This window comes from Sinocyclocheilus grahami, unplaced genomic scaffold (assembly GCF_001515645.1).
Source record: "Sinocyclocheilus grahami isolate Dianchi unplaced genomic scaffold, SAMN03320097.WGS_v1.1 scaffold762.1, whole genome shotgun sequence".
Taxonomy (NCBI): Eukaryota; Metazoa; Chordata; class Actinopteri; order Cypriniformes; family Cyprinidae; genus Sinocyclocheilus; species Sinocyclocheilus grahami.
In genome coordinates, this window is record NW_015505941.1 from 380339 (window position 1) to 396651 (window position 16313).

A 16313-nucleotide genomic window follows, 5' to 3' on the forward strand; every position below is an offset into this window, starting at 1 on the left:
ACAGCTCCAACCCTAATTAAAACTCACCTGCCTGTAGCTTTCTAGTAACCCTTCAGACCTTGATTAGCTTGTTCAGGTGTGTTTGATTAGGGTTGACGCAAAACTCTGCAGGGCTGCGGCTCTCCAGGACCGACGTTCGCCACCCCTGCACTAGAGCATTATTTCACACAATCACTGATGAGACAGACATGGGAAAATTAAAGTGTGGCATGCACTTTATTTAGTAATGCTCCACTAAAACGAACAACTAAGAGTTACAGGGGGAAAAAAAAAAAACCTTGGACGTTGTTTTGGATGACATGCAAAGAACATTCTGAACAGTACTTCTTAAGAACAGCAATCAAAAACAAAAAAAACCAAGAACGAAAGTCAGAGACTCATATGAAATCTACCATCTGGTTGAGATGCTGAACAGGTATCATTTACAGAAAGAACAGTTTCTCTGAGAGCTGGATGGCAGGCTCTGAATGCAGGTACTGGCCAGACAGGAAGGCCAGTTTGTGGGCGTATTTGCACGGTGCAGGAACACGTATGGTTCCGGGCCAGTTCCAGTACAGATGGCACATTTTGAAAGTCAACCTGTGATTAAAATAAATAAGTAAATAAATGATACATACTTCTTTTTTTACTTTTAATTGTAATATCCTCCTGAGACCCAGCTATGGAGTTTTTGCCTCTGTAGTGGACATTATATTTGAGTGAATTTCTCTGAGACCTCACATGCCACAGTTTTAAGTCTGGATGTCCTGTACAGACCACATTCAGGGCTTTCCAGAGATGCAAAATTATTGGCTGTTTCACCATGACCACTCCCTCTCCTTGGTTTTTAAAAATGGCTGACATTAATTTAGTGATACAATTGTACATCCTTATGGAAATATGATAATATTTTGTAATTATAATTTAAATCTGATTCATTTTCAAATTGTTTGTCATAAATCACCATCTCAGGAAAATGTTATGGGGTTTCAAATCAAAATATGACCTTCTGTTACGAAACAGGACATCATTTCATACATGTCCACTGTAGAGGACACCAGGACTAAAAGCATGTTTATTATACATTTTGGGAGACAAAAGAATTGAATAGGAAAACAAATTATGTATCAATATTCTTATGAAATATTAGATATTATTATGAAAATCTGGCCAATGACTACTCCCATTATTACACTTCTTTTTTCAACATGCTGTCCCAACAGCACTTTAATATGCAAATTAGATGCAGTGTATAGATAACATTGTGCTTAATGGGAAAACCAGTTTATGGAATTTTTACACACATATTGCATAAAGCAAAATGGTATATCAAATCATTTTGTTATATATTTTATAACATAGTTGAGAACCATCCTTAAAGTTAGTTATAAAAAAATCCTGAAACCTAAAAATTTATTGGCGATTAAAAAAAAATTCCCATTGTTTTTTCCTTTTCATGTCTACTCTTGTCATTTTATTTTTTAGAAAAACTGAGTCCTGGTGTCCTCTACAGAGGACATATCATAACTTATGAATAAAATATAATTTTTAAAAAATGTTATTTTACCATTTTTTTCTTATGCTCTAAACAACGTAGTGACATGAAAAAATACTAAATTCACAAATTTTTTCATTTCTGGTTCTCAGGAGGATATATAGATTAGTGCTGCCAATCGTCAAAATGCTGTCAAATTCTGTAATTATAAGTGATTAATTGCACATAACATTATAATATGCAATCATAAATATATTTTCACATTGAATCTCCAAATTAAAGTAGAAACAACAAGATGTTATATTTTATATATTTATTAATTATTATACGTAATTATTTTAGTGGCATCTTTTACTAATTACTAAGAATGAAGGCAAATATTGCCAATACTAATACTGAAGCCTCAGTTACCAATTTCTGTGGATAAATGGGTAAATTTAGTCTTTTAACATTACAAAAAATGTGTCATCATTTTTGAACATTAACATAAAAATGTGGTTCTAAACCAATCTTTGTATAAACCCATTACAATAAATATCACATTACCCATTTCTTTAATACATTAATGTTGTATACAGTAATACAGCTCTCTCAGTTTAAATTAAATCTAAGTTTATTTTGAGCTCATATACAGTGTGTACGGAAAGTATTCAGACCCCCTTAAATTTTTCACTCTTTGTTATATTGCAGCCATTTGCTAAAATCATTTAAGTTAATTTTTTTCCTCATTAATGTACACACAGCACCCCCATATTGACAGAAAAACACAGAATTGTTGACATTTTTGCAGATTTATTAAAAAAGAAAAACTGAAATATCACATGGTCCTAAGTATTCAGACCCTTTGCATACATACAAGCTAAACCAAACCAATTTCTTACCTCTGTAAGTGGTCAGGGGTGAGGTTTGCGGTGTTGTGCACTGCTATGTAATGAGTGGGCAGGCCGCAACCCTGTCGAATCGAATGTGCCATTAGGTAGAAGTCCACCCTGTAGAGAAGAAACATGTCAATTCACATACCACATTTTATTTTCTCCTGCTAATGCACTTGACTAGATCTCATTTCTGCAAAGCTTTGCACATCTAGTTGCTAAAGCTGTTTGCAGAAACCTGGGCTGCACATGGAGCACAAGCTTCAGCTCTTGTAAACCAACCAGTCTCTGTTTGTGACAGTGTGGTCCAGTACAGTTCCCGGAGAGGGTGTGCCGAAGTGCTCTGATCCATAGGAGTACAGGGTGGTGCTGATTCTTTTCTGCACCACGATGAAAGCCAGCTTAGGTTCGTAGTTCGGGATGGTCTCGAAGCATTTTAGAACCTGAGGGATCTCGTAAAGCTCCACGGTCTTTAGCTGTCCATCTGACACGCCGTCGCGATAGATGACAATCTTCTCAGGGAAGGCGTGGTTCACCTGTTTGTAAAAAGTGGGTAAAATAAATTTCTCTACAACATTTATTAGACAGATTGAAGCGGTAGCATCTTGAAAAAGCTACAAGCATCATTTGACTTGTAGAGCCTTTATTTTAGTTGATTAAGATTAAAGTTTGTAGATATGCCTCATTACCTCGTAGTATTTCTGCAGGGCAGCCAGCAGACAGACTCTGAAGCCATTGATTATCTCCTCGTGAGGCATTTGGAAAGTAACTCTGGAGTACCATTTGGTCAGCATGCTACACCGGGACAATAAACAGGGTTAGGCCTGATTCACAGATCTCTGCTGCATGTAAGCAAAACATATTTTAATTTCTGCACCCTATTAACAGCTCGCTGTATTCACACTGTCGGGGAACCTAGTTTAAATTATGAGTGGCTTGACAAGTTTTTCTACAGTTTTAGTTACAATTATATTAGTAGACATCAGCTACTACATTGAATTTATTATTGGGGCAATATCTAAAACTGGCATAAAATGAAAATGTACCATATCTGTTTTGTAAATGCATGTCATAGATGCTATTGTAAACAGTTCATCCATGCGTACGTTACATTTTTAAATGCATTTATTTTTTGACCTAATAATATTTAATGAAAATGTCACTGGATTTTCCCCCGTTACACTCAGATATATGTCATAATACAGATGAAAATTGTTTGTTTGTAACACTATCATTAAAAAGTCTGGGATAAGACTTTTTTTATTAAAAAATAAATAAATAAATAAAATGAATAATACATTAATTCAGCAAGGACACAATAATTTGATTAATATGATTTTGTATGTTTATAATATTTCCACAAAAAAAAAAAAGTATTTAAAAATGCTGTTCTTTGAACTTTCTATCCATCAAAGAATCCTGGAAAAAAAAAAAAAGTAAAATATTTTGAAGGATCATCCAAAAGACATTTTTAATTGTATTATTTCACAATTATTGTTATTTTTGGATCAAATAAATGCAGCCTTGGTGAGCACAAGAGACTTCTGAACATTCGTTTTGGGCAGTTTTAATTTACCTGTTGAGACTTGCCACGAAGCCCATGACAGATCTGCTCTTCTTGCTTACGTCATGGTGAACATCCACCCCAATCACCATCAGGTATTTCTGTTCAAATGAAAACTACAGTGGTTAGAAGTTATCCCTTTAGTTAATATACTGTTTGCTGATATTTATTTGCTGCAACAATCCAACATCAATACCATTCAAAGGAATAATGCATTAAGTTCACTTTTGCCTTTTTTCTTCATCGTGCTTTACATCATATTTGATCTATTGCAGGTTATTTCGTGAACAAATATAATTAAAGTTTGAAAACAAGTAAAGTTTTAAAAAGATTTAATATTAATTATATTTTAATATTAATGATATTTAAATGTTCTCCCACCAACTCAAGACTATTAATGAGTTTGTGGCTGCTGTTGTCAAGGTAATAAAGTCTCTTTTTAAATGTGGGGGAACAGAGCTTTATACTTAAGAAGAAAGTCAAGATGTGAACCTAGGAATAAACATTGAAATTTGACCATCAATGTGTTAAAAAAAATAAAAACTACAATTTACCAGAAAATGGATCACACCTAGCTATCATATATCAATTCTCACTGCGCAGTGACCACTTTTTGGTTCATTCCCGATACGCTGTATTTCCTTAAGCATATTTACTTAGCATTTTTTAATCAAGAGTGACATACGATACGATAACTCCAGGGCCATCCGTGGGGAAAAAGGTCTGATTAGCACACACTCACCAGAGGAACATTTACCGTCCACAGCTCTCCTCCCAGTTTGCAGTTAATCTGCAGAAGGATCTTTTGAGCGATGCTGCGGAGCTTCTGCGGCTGGGAGATGGTCCGCACGTTAATGGCCTGGGAATAAGTGTCACAGATTCAGACATGATATGAAATGTCTAATACGAATACATGCCGTTTGCCACAAACAGGCAAGGCAAAAAACAGCTAAATAATTCCACTGACATGGGATTAAAAAATTTATTAAAATGATGCAAAACTGAATTTCGGTACAAATGACTGTTGAAGGTGAAGGTGGTCCTGCCCTACATATACCTCCTGCTGTATATTCTGTCTCGCGTGGAAATACTCAACCATTATCAGAATTAAAGATATTATCTTTCAGGCAAAAACATTTAAATAACTAACAATACCGTTTTAAAGGCTGACTTTTTACACTGCCACTGAAGACAGGAGTAATAATACTGAAAAATCAGCATTGCATCAAAGGAATAAATTGTATTTTAAAATATAATAAAATAGTATCACAATATTACACAATATTACTGCTTTTTCATCAAATAAATGTAGCCCTGGTAAGAGACTTCTTCCAAAAACATCTTAAAAAATCTTATCAACCCAATCAACTTTTGAAGGGTAGTTTATATGTTACATAAACAGCAACTGAACTATAAAATGCAAAGAAATTGTGTTTTAATGAAACCTGTGATGGTACGGGACTCTGGATGCAGCAGAGCTTTTTGATGGCGCTGTACAGGTCGTCTCTGTTTCCGGTCATGATGCACACGACCAGCTGCACACGGGGCTGAAAACCAGGAGAGAGAACATACTATACACTATATGGTATTTAGATAATACTCAATGTACTACAAAGCCAAAAGAACCATGGCCCACAGAGAGTAACATGTTCTTAAGTAAACTTTTCACAGCTCTCATCAGTTTTTCCATGTCTCTCTGTGTAGTTCACTTCCCCACCTCACTGGAGAGTTGAGAGTGAATGCTCTTGATGAAAGTTTCGGTTCGATCATCCCGTAGCTCTACACGGATTGGCCGCTCGATTCTGATTCCCATTGGTCCGGCTACTCTTGTAAAAGTAGTCACCAGCTCCTCAGCCTGATCAGTTGCCCGCCGGGGATAGAAAACAGCCCAACAGTTCAGAGGGACCTGACAGAGAAGAATCCGGAGACAAATAGATAGAAAGAACTACATAAGAGCAATGTGAGAGAATGACTGATTGGGTCTTTCGATTTTGTCACGTTCAAAACATCCAAAGATAATTTTTATAGTATAATGATCATCTTTTCAGTTCAGTCAGAGACTAATTCTGTAGATTCACTAAAATAGATAATAAGAGTCATTCATTTTGATTAACAAAAAAGAACAAGTTCATAAGGGTCATTTTGCTCAGGAATCAGAATTCACTGGTCCAGCGGTATATTTCTGATTCACTAAAACAAACCAGCTTGTAAGAGTCATTTTATTCAGAAATCAGACTTAATTGGTCCAGCTACGTGATTCTGATTCACTGGATTTGGAATCGTGTGATGTCACGATTCTCCTTGACATGCCCCTTGCACTTACATTTATTAATGTCTTAAAATCTTTGCAAACTTTATAAACTAACCTAGAGAAACATGTTATAAAAATCTGAAACTGCATTTAATGAGCATCATGATCTGTGAAGGGATGTAAAGATGCACCCCGAAGTGGTTGAAAAATTGATAAAAATATGTGCCGATTCAAGTCGGTTGAGATGTTAAATGAATGGCGATACAGTTGGGGGTTTATATGAATGTATCTGAGGGGAACTGACTGTCTTCATAAAAGTTTAGATGATATTTTCTTTTCATCTTGCCTGTGTATAATGCATAATAAAGTAGTATTTATAAGCGCAGCGTTGCTTTGTTTACAGCGATAACCAAGGAAAAGCTGTATGACAGTTTACACTGGTCAATTTTTCACTGTGTTAGTTATGGTGAAAATATTTGTGAGATTGCAGAAATTGCATTGCAATAAGGAGATCATTGCATCGTGTGCTCAGTTGACATGACTATGCTCGCCTACAGTGCGCAGCGCTACAACCTTTGAAGTAGTTCTAAATATAATGCTATTTTCACGATTAGGTCATCTTGGTGGCTGTTATAGTTAAAACACATTAATAGTTTGAGAGAGTTCCACATGTCATGCTCATTTCATATGCAAAGATGTTAGCCAATCAAAGCAGTGGGCGTTTACAATGAAGTCTCACAGCAGACATGCCCTTTCAACAGTGCATTTAAATCAGAGGGCTAAGTTCAGGGTAGAAAATTACTTTTTTGTATCTAAATTATTACTGATTCTGATGAACCATATTAAGAATATAAGTGCACCTCAGGAAACGTTATAAAATAATTTTAAAATTCATGACCCCTTTAATACCTTGGTGTGATGTGCCTCAAACAAAATGTGTGAATTCAATCCACACATTTCTTTCACTCAATCCAAACAAGGCTGTTCTCTTTCTGTGGTGCGAGACCTCCAGCCTTTGAAAATATGCAGGTTCTGCAGTACACCTCCTCTGATCAGTCTGACATGTGCCCGCTGCACGTGTGCACTCCCCCACAAACCAAACTCACAGTGATTTGTTCAAACACCCTGCGCTGTGTCCGAGCTCTCTGATTGTGCCGACTCACAGTGCTGATGGAGGAGTCTCGAACCACCTCTCTGGACCAGTCTACTGACGGAGAGGTGACAAAAGAAGCAGAATGCAAGCAGATGGTCTCGCTGGGCAGAGTTCTTCCTTGAGTCTGTGTAGAAACAAAATTTTTAAGTAATCCAAGTAAGCTACAAACATACCAGTGGATCAATATGAACAAAAAAGACAGTAGGCAAATCAATACAGTTAATACAATTAATTAAAAGGGTTAACACCAAATCCAGTGACCAGTATGTGTCAACATTAGTGATTCTTCAAACCTAGTTGCATTTGATACCTTTTTTTCTCCCTGATTTTTAACCACAAAAACATGAAGCAGCACAACTCTTTTCAACATTGATAATAAAATAACGTGTCTTCAGCACCAAATCAGCATTTTAGAATGATTTCTGAAAGGGTTAGTTCACCCAAAAATGAAATTTAGCTTGTGTTTTACTTACCCTCGAAGCATCCTAGGTGTATATGACTTTCTTCTTTCAGACGAATCCAGTCAGAGTTATATTAAAAATTGTCTTTGATCTTTCAAGCTGTTTAATGGCACTCAGCGGGTGTTGCAGTTGAACAGTCCACAAGTCGTCAAATAAAGCTCACGTATTCATCATAAAACGTGCCGCAGACGGCTCTGGGGGATGAATAAAGGCCCCTTGTAGCGAATCCATTTTTGGGTGAACTAACCCTTGAAGGATGATGTGACACTGAAGACTAGAGTAATGGCTGCTTAAGATTCAGATTCACCATCACAGGAATATATTACATTTTCAAATATAATGAAATAGAAAACAGCCATTTAAAATTTTCATAATATTTCACAGTATTACTGTTTTGATAAAATAAATACAGCCCTGGTGAGCCTTTTTCTGACGACTTTCAAAATCCCAAAAATATTACCAACCCCAAACTTGTGGTAACGTAGATACATATATAGAATGAATGACACAATTTAATTGGAGCTATTCAGGTATGAGTTGAACATGAACATATTTCTGCTTTGGTATTGTTGGAGGACCTGATGGAGCAGTGGATGCATCTAAGACACAAAAGGCTCTACACTCTCAATGAAGGTGCGTGTTTCCATTCTCACCACTAGAATCTCTTGGCTGATGCTGAGGCCCCAGCGGGCCAGCTCTGAGACACCTTCATTATTACTGTTGATGTTGTGCAGCAGTTGTTTGAGACTCTGGGTGTGTTGCTCGGCTCCCACATTGATGTGCATGGTCAGATCCTGAAACACAAGACGAACAGTTTGAAATAAACCTGAATCTGAACAGTAGAGGTTGTCATCAATATGAACAAAAAAGACAGTAGGCAAATCAATACAGTTAATACAATTAATTAAAAGGGTTAACACCAAATCCAGTGACCAGTATGTGTCAACATTAGTGATTCTTCAAACCTGATTTTTAACCACAAAAACATGAAGCAGCACAACTCTTTTCAACATTGATAATAAAATAACGTGTCTTCAGCACCAAATCAGCATTTTAGAATGATTTCTGAAAGGGTTAGTTCACCCAAAAATGAAATTTAGCTTGTGTTTTACTTACCCTCGAAGCATCCTAGGTGTATATGACTTTCTTCTTTCAGACGAATCCAGTCAGAGTTATATTAAAAATTGTCTTTGATCTTTCAAGCTGTTTAATGGCACTCAGCGGGTGTTGCAGTTGAACAGTCCACAAGTCGTCAAATAAAGCTCACGTATTCATCATAAAACGTGCCGCAGACGGCTCTGGGGGATGAATAAAGGCCCCTTGTAGCGAATCCATTTTTGGGTGAACTAACTCTTGAAGGATGATGTGACACTGAAGACTAGAGTAATGGCTGCTTAAGATTCAGATTCACCATCACAGGAATATATTACATTTTCAAATATAATGAAATAGAAAACAGCCATTTAAAATTTTCATAATATTTCACAGTATTACTGTTTTGATAAAATAAATACAGCCCTGGTGAGCCTTTTTCTGACGACTTTCAAAATCCCAAAAATATTACCAACCCCAAACTTGTGGTAACGTAGATACATATATAGAATGAATGACACAATTTAATTGGAGCTATTCAGGTATGAGTTGAACATGAACATATTTCTGCTTTGGTATTGTTGGAGGACCTGATGGAGCAGTGGATGCATCTAAGACACAAAAGGCTCTACACTCTCAATGAAGGTGCGTGTTTCCATTCTCACCACTAGAATCTCTTGGCTGATGCTGAGGCCCCAGCGGGCCAGCTCTGAGACACCTTCATTATTACTGTTGATGTTGTGCAGCAGTTGTTTGAGACTCTGGGTGTGTTGCTCGGCTCCCACATTGATGTGCATGGTCAGATCCTGAAACACAAGACGAACAGTTTGAAATAAACCTGAATCTGAACAGTAGAGGTTGTCCGATGGATTTTACCGATTCCGATAGCTAGGCAGAACCACACTGGCCGATACGATTAATCAACCGATAGTTTTTAAAATGGATACTGAACAAAAACTAAAATAGTTCATTAACTAATGTTAACAGAACCAACTTTAAAATGTAAAAAATGTAATAGTCAATTTTTAAATTAAAGGAAACAAGGAACAATACTTCTACAACTTTTATCAACCTTAGTTAATGTTACAAATGGAGTCTTATTGTAATGTGTTACCATTTCACTTCAACAGTCATGCTTAAAGATTGCCATCTTTAAATTTCTATATAAAGGCCACAGCATTGAAATTACATATATGGGCCATTCTACAGAATTGGTCCAAACTGCTGTCCCACAACCAAAAAAACACATTTAAGTATCCAAATCTTAGATGTTTAGTAAGATCCTTCTATTCTCTATTGAAACCCACAATAATATTTAAAATATTCGTAAGCTTAATATATATAAAATCATCATTTATTGGGTACTTTCACTTGGTAGGTGGCTGTCCCAAACCCTAACAACCTACATTTTAACTTATGAAATGATATTGAAATAATTTTTGTATTTTTTTTCCATTGTTGTTTTTAAAAATATCTTTTTGATTCTTTTAAAAAGTGAAGTTCAAAAAAATATTTTATATTTTCTTTGTAAATTACGACTTTTATTGTCACTACCGAAACGGTCACGACCGAAACATTTCCTAATTTTTTCGGTAGTGACAAAAGGGAACACATAATCCTCATATTTGGGGGAAATATTTTCTAGTAGTGTTTTAGTTAAAAGTAAAAATTCTGTAATGTGATGTGGTCGCTACCAAAGTATTACTGTCACTACCGAAAATGTGCATTCACTACTGAAACATGGGATGTTTTGTCAAAAATAAAGTATACTGAATTATCAACTAAGATGTTATGATAGTTTTTGGTTCAAAGTATATTCAAACTAATGAATCCTTAACTTTGAAATCAGTATAATCAACTTTTTGCCTTTTACAAAGAAAAATTTGATTAAAAATAGTGCTGGGCGGTATACCGGTTCATACCGAATACCGGTATTTATTTTTGTTATGATATGAATTTTTAAAATACGTAAAAAAGTATGTTGCTTAAACAATGTTCGGAACGCGACACTGTTTGAAAGGGGTCCCTTTTCACTGTTGCACTGTGGTGAGGGAACAGCTGTATGTGTTACTAAGCGTGAAAGTTTCCTTAACTGAAGCTGTAGAACTAATAGAACGTGATGACAGAAGAGCTCATCCACAATATCCACATTGAACGCCACAAATATCCACCGCCCCCTGCCATCAGCTCCCGCGTCTCACACACACACAAGCGCGACTTTAGCACTAGATTTGGCAACTTTCAGACCCTTTTAGCAGCTTTTTTCCAAAGAATATTCATACTGACAAACCTAGCGACTTTTTTGGATAAACCTTAGCTATGGTTCAGTTGGAAGATTTCGCCAGTGCTGTCCTGCGAACGCGAGGTCTGACTTTCCCGGAGAAGTGTCACCTCTCTCGGCGTCTGTTCTGTGCAGTGAGCGGCAGAGAAGCAGCGCATTCAGTTGGCCGCACCGCAGCCGACTCGTCAATAAATGAGTACAAAACAGCATTTTCTAGCACCTGTCGCTAACTGATTGTTTGGAATTATAAATGAGCATAGTTCGTCTGTTAATATCACATGCACTTTTTAGTTTGTTTTTTTTAGTTTGTTACTCAGATGCAAGCAGTGCGCTGCATGAGACAAAAAAGTAATATAGCCAAAACAACCGTATAGCCGCTCTTTAGTGTAGATGCATGTTGATTTTATCAGACGATGCCGCGATTATAAATGAGAGTGACTCCTGGTTCACATGTATTAAAAGGGGTCGTGTTTAGTCACTATTTAGTGTGGTATTTTTGACAATATTCACTCATCATGACAGTAAAATAGGGCATTCTAAGTCAATATACTGCAGTATTTCCTCTCTCAATCAGTAGAAAATATGGTTAACACCTGGTCACGCATGAAAAAAAAAAAACAGTGAAACCGATATAATTTTGAAAAATACCGTGATATAAATTTTTGGTCATACCGCCCAGCACTAATTAAAAATAAAACAAATCTCATAAATTTCACTTGAAATATTGTTAAAATCTAATTGTTATTGATTTACCTCTGAAAAAAAAAGAAAATAGCAAAAAAATATATTTACAATGTAGATGTATAATATGCAAAATATTAATAGGTCAATATAACCCTTCGAATTAAATTATGTGTTTCGGTAGTGACAAATTTGGGGAGAGGACAAATATACCAAAACTTTCTGAAAATACAATATGAGAATTAACTGCACAATTACTAGAAATGCCTACCTTGGATATTATACAATTTGCATACATACAGTGGGTACGGAAAGTATTCAGACCCCCTTAAATTTTTCACTCTGTTATATTGCAGCCATTTGCAAAAATCATTTAAGTAAATTTTTTTTCCTCATTAATGTACACACAGCACCCCCATATTGTTTTTTGAAAATAAAAATTTTTTTCAAGACGTTTTTAATTCTGACTTTGGACCAATTCTGTAGAATGGCCCATATATGGATATTGTATGTATACTTTCACACTTTATTTACTTCTATTTTAGAACACTTGATTATCTAATGAAAATAACAAAATATGTTAGTCACTCACCGGGCAAAATCGCGTGTCTAGGAGAGCTCGCAAGAATCACACACACACCGGACACATCACATTTAAATCAAGCGGCGGTCTAAAACACTAAAACACCAAACCGCCAAGAGTTCACTGTGTGAATGGCCCTTGAAAGCAAACTGCTACTTTCTCTACTAATTCAATATCTAGTCAAAAATTAAGTAGTAAAGATATGAAAACATGCACTATTATATACTGTATACTAGGGGTTGCACAGACTAGCTGACTAGTCGACTTTAATGCTCTGCCATGATGCTTCAAGCTTGATGTCGACTAGTTGGCAGAGGTGCAGTAGACAAGCAGAGGGTGCAAAAGGATAAGAAATCTTTGAAGTCCACATTTACACTCGGTTTTCAAACCGTTAAAATGACAAATAAATGCATACTCCAAAATAGGGCTGTGTATTGGCAAGAATCTGGCGATACGATACGCATCACGATACAGGGGTTGCGATACGATATGTTGCGATACTGTAAGAAAGATGTAAGAAAATATATATTGGGATATTTCTTATTTTAGGAATAGGATATACAGTGGGGAAAAAAAGTATTTAGTCAGCCACCAATTGTGCAAGTTCTCCCACTTAAAAAGATGAGAGAGGCCTGTAATTTTCATCATAGGTATACCTCAACTATGAGAGACAAAATGAGAAAAAAAATCCAGAAAATCACATTGTAGGATTTTTAAAGAATTTATTTGCAAATTATGGTGGAAAATAAGTATTTGGTCAATAACAAAATTTCATCTCAATACTTTGTTATATACCCTTTGTTGGCAATGACAGAGGTCCTTGCACAATTGGTGGCTGACTAAATACTTTTTTGCCCCACTGTATTATTAGGAAAGCTATCATAAAGAACACACCACCATATGCAAATCTTAGCAATAAATAAATACATAAAATAAATAAATAATTTAACCAGAACACAGTGGGATCTGAATTTGCAATAATCAGTCCCTGTAACATTCAACGTTATTGAAACACTTTTTGTGCAGTACGAATCAAGGGGAAAAAAATTTAAGTGCTTGCAGGATCCTTTAGTTAAATGTATAATATGTATTTTATAAAAAGACCATATATATTTTTAGACCCTGCTTTAAAGATTCACATTTTAAGTTTACAATTGTAACATACAATATCATAACATTTTGATCTGAACAAAATAATTACATCTGCTTAATATCAATGAAAAATAAAGTGCTTGCAGGATTTCTAAAGAAAACAAAACAATTTAAAAACAATAACAATAAAATAAATACAGATGTTAAGCATTCTCAGAACCTTTCCACTTGGATTTCACAGGTTTTTCAGTTTGTATGTTTGTTCCGCATGGAATCGCGGAGATACCGCGATGCAAGCACCGCCCCAACTGCACAAAATGCCCCCACCACGAGGACGTGGCTCTTCACACGGGATGCGGCAAGTGGCGGAACCGAGGCGTCGCCCGCGCCACGGTCCCGCGGTAGACATTAAAAGCCCAAATGACACCACACTTCAGCTTTGTACACCAAAACGGGAACTGGAACAAATCTTTAATTCTCCATTACTAGCAGCGAACTATATTAAATATCAATGAAAAATAAAGTGCTTGCAGGATTTCTAAAGAAAACAAAACAATTTAAAAACAATAACAATAAAATAAATACAGATGTTAAGCATTCTCAGAACCTTTCCACTTGGATTTCACAGGTTTTTCAGTTTGTATGTTTGTTCCGCATGGAATCGCGGAGATACCGCGATGCAAGCACCGCCCCAACTGCACAAAATGCCCCCACCACGAGGACGTGGCTCTTCACACGGGATGCGGCAAGTGGCGGAACCGAGGCGTCGCCCGCGCCACGGTCCCGCGGTAGACATTAAAAGCCCAAATGACACCACACTTCAGCTTTGTACACCAAAACGGGAACTGGAACAAATCTTTAATTCTCCATTACTAGCAGCGAACTATATTAACGCGAACATTAGTGACGTGTCCTAATGCTAGTAGGCTTTTTCCTGTCACTGTTTAAGTTCAGAGATGAAGACTGCTATCTAGCGGTGAGGGTATAAACTCAAAACGAAACAACTGACATGAATCTTGTATGATTTAAAAAAAAATTTTTTTTAATATCGATATTCCGTTTTTGAGAATCGATACAGTATTAGCAAACAAAAAATCGTGATACTCACATGTATCGATATTTTCTTACACCCCTACTCCAAAAGCGCTCTACAAGATTATACCATCAGGATGCTCAAAATTGAACAGGAGAATGCTCGTTTTAAATAGCTTATTGTACAGGTATCGCCGTTCAGAATCATTCAGTAGCGCGGAAATGTATTGTCAACACGGTTCTGTGATTTCTCCATAAATTAGCTTAGAAACTGAAAAGTTCTAACATATATTTCTTAGTAACTATAACCCAAAGCTTCAGTAATAGTGGGAAACGCAACCAGTCGCTATCTCACTAATGCATTAATAAATGTAATCTTTACTGTGCTACTTTATCTGTATCTGATTTAGAACGAGCAGAAATCTGTGAAATATAATGACCCAAAGACAAAAGAACTGATAAAAATGAGCTGTTATTGGAGCAATAGCCATGTGGGCAGCGCTGTATCAGATGCCATAGCTGTGCACAAGGTGTCCAAGTCTCACCTCAAGGTTCAGGCTTATTTGCTCATTAATAACGTCATCAGTGACTAGTCAACATCGACTCGACTTTCATCACATAAATGTCGACTTTAAAAAATCTGGAGTCGTTCAACCCCTACTGTTTTACATCCGCATCTGAATTATCCCGCTCTGTGCAGCGCGCAGTGTCATGTGTCAAAACAAACAGCACATACCGTCAGTGATTCCGCCTCTTGAGGCCGCTCTCGTACTGTATAATGACAGTGGAACTTCTCAGCTGCGCCAGCAATGGACACAACCCGGAAAAATTATCGGCATGGATTTTTGCTGATAGCCGATAGTTCCGGCAATCAACTATCGGTGCCGATTAATCAGCAAAACCGATCAATCGATCAACTCCTACTGAACAGTTTCCAAAATAAAAAGAGTTTACCCACCTGACTCTATTTTAGACTGGTTTGACAGGTAACTAGGGCTGAATGATTTTGGAAAATAATCTAATTGTGTTTTTGTTTTTTTTACCAATATTGCGATTTAATATGCAATTATTTTTTTAAAAGCTCTTTATGTTCTGTATTATTCAACAAAGACAAACTATAAATCATTGTATAGTATGACCAACACACTATTAGATAGATTAAACATAACATCCAGTGTAGAGCTGTTGCGGCGTCTGGTATAGACACGGTGAGTGAAGCCGAGAGCAAGATATGTCTCGTCATATTTTCTGCATTTAGCTTTTAAATGACCAGCACCTGCCTGGGTCTGTGCGACTTCATCTATGGCTTTTCTCTTCGCTTTCACAAACCGATCCATCTCCCATTCTAAGTTACGTCCTTTGGCTGTTTACTGTTTTATTTCTTTTCTTTTTCTGCTGATGACCCGTGCTCGACTTGAAGCAGTGCTGCTTAGACCGATCGGTGTGTGTCATCAAAGCACTGCGAGAGCTATAAGAGAGCGGACGTCTCCTTATGCTTTCTCTCGCTCGCCGTACTTTGATGTCATACACCGATCTGATCTTCAAGTCGAACACGCCTCTTTACTCTCGCGTGTCACGTGACCGTGTAATCGCAGCCTCTGCGATTGAAAAATCACGTTTTTTCATATCGCGATATTATCGCAAATGCAATTAATCGTTCAGCCCTACTGGTAACTATTCGTACCTTCATGGCTTTGAAGTCTTTCCTCATTTTCTCAGGGATGCCGGTCATGAAGGAGAGTTCCGGCAGCAGCAGGATTTCACCGGTTATAACCTG

At 36.7% G+C, this 16313-nt stretch overlaps 1 protein-coding gene across 1 annotated transcript in view; it reads right to left on the reverse strand.

Annotated features, from left to right (window-relative positions):
- Positions 1 to 197: 197 nt before the first annotated feature.
- The window catches only part of LOC107561271 (piwi-like protein 2), a 37691-nt gene continuing 21575 nt past the window's right edge, over positions 198 to 16313 (reverse strand). The window contains exons 13-23 of the mRNA XM_016245681.1: positions 16221 to 16310; positions 9533 to 9673; positions 7325 to 7438; positions 5628 to 5816; positions 5356 to 5457; positions 4653 to 4769; positions 3923 to 4011; positions 3036 to 3141; positions 2629 to 2882; positions 2356 to 2463; positions 198 to 579 (exon numbers count right to left, since the gene is read on the reverse strand). Coding sequence (XP_016101167.1) covers positions 423 to 579; positions 2356 to 2463; positions 2629 to 2882; positions 3036 to 3141; positions 3923 to 4011; positions 4653 to 4769; positions 5356 to 5457; positions 5628 to 5816; positions 7325 to 7438; positions 9533 to 9673; positions 16221 to 16310 — 1467 coding nt within the window. The 3' untranslated portion in view covers positions 198 to 422. The remainder of the gene's footprint in view (positions 580 to 2355; positions 2464 to 2628; positions 2883 to 3035; positions 3142 to 3922; positions 4012 to 4652; positions 4770 to 5355; positions 5458 to 5627; positions 5817 to 7324; positions 7439 to 9532; positions 9674 to 16220; positions 16311 to 16313) is intronic.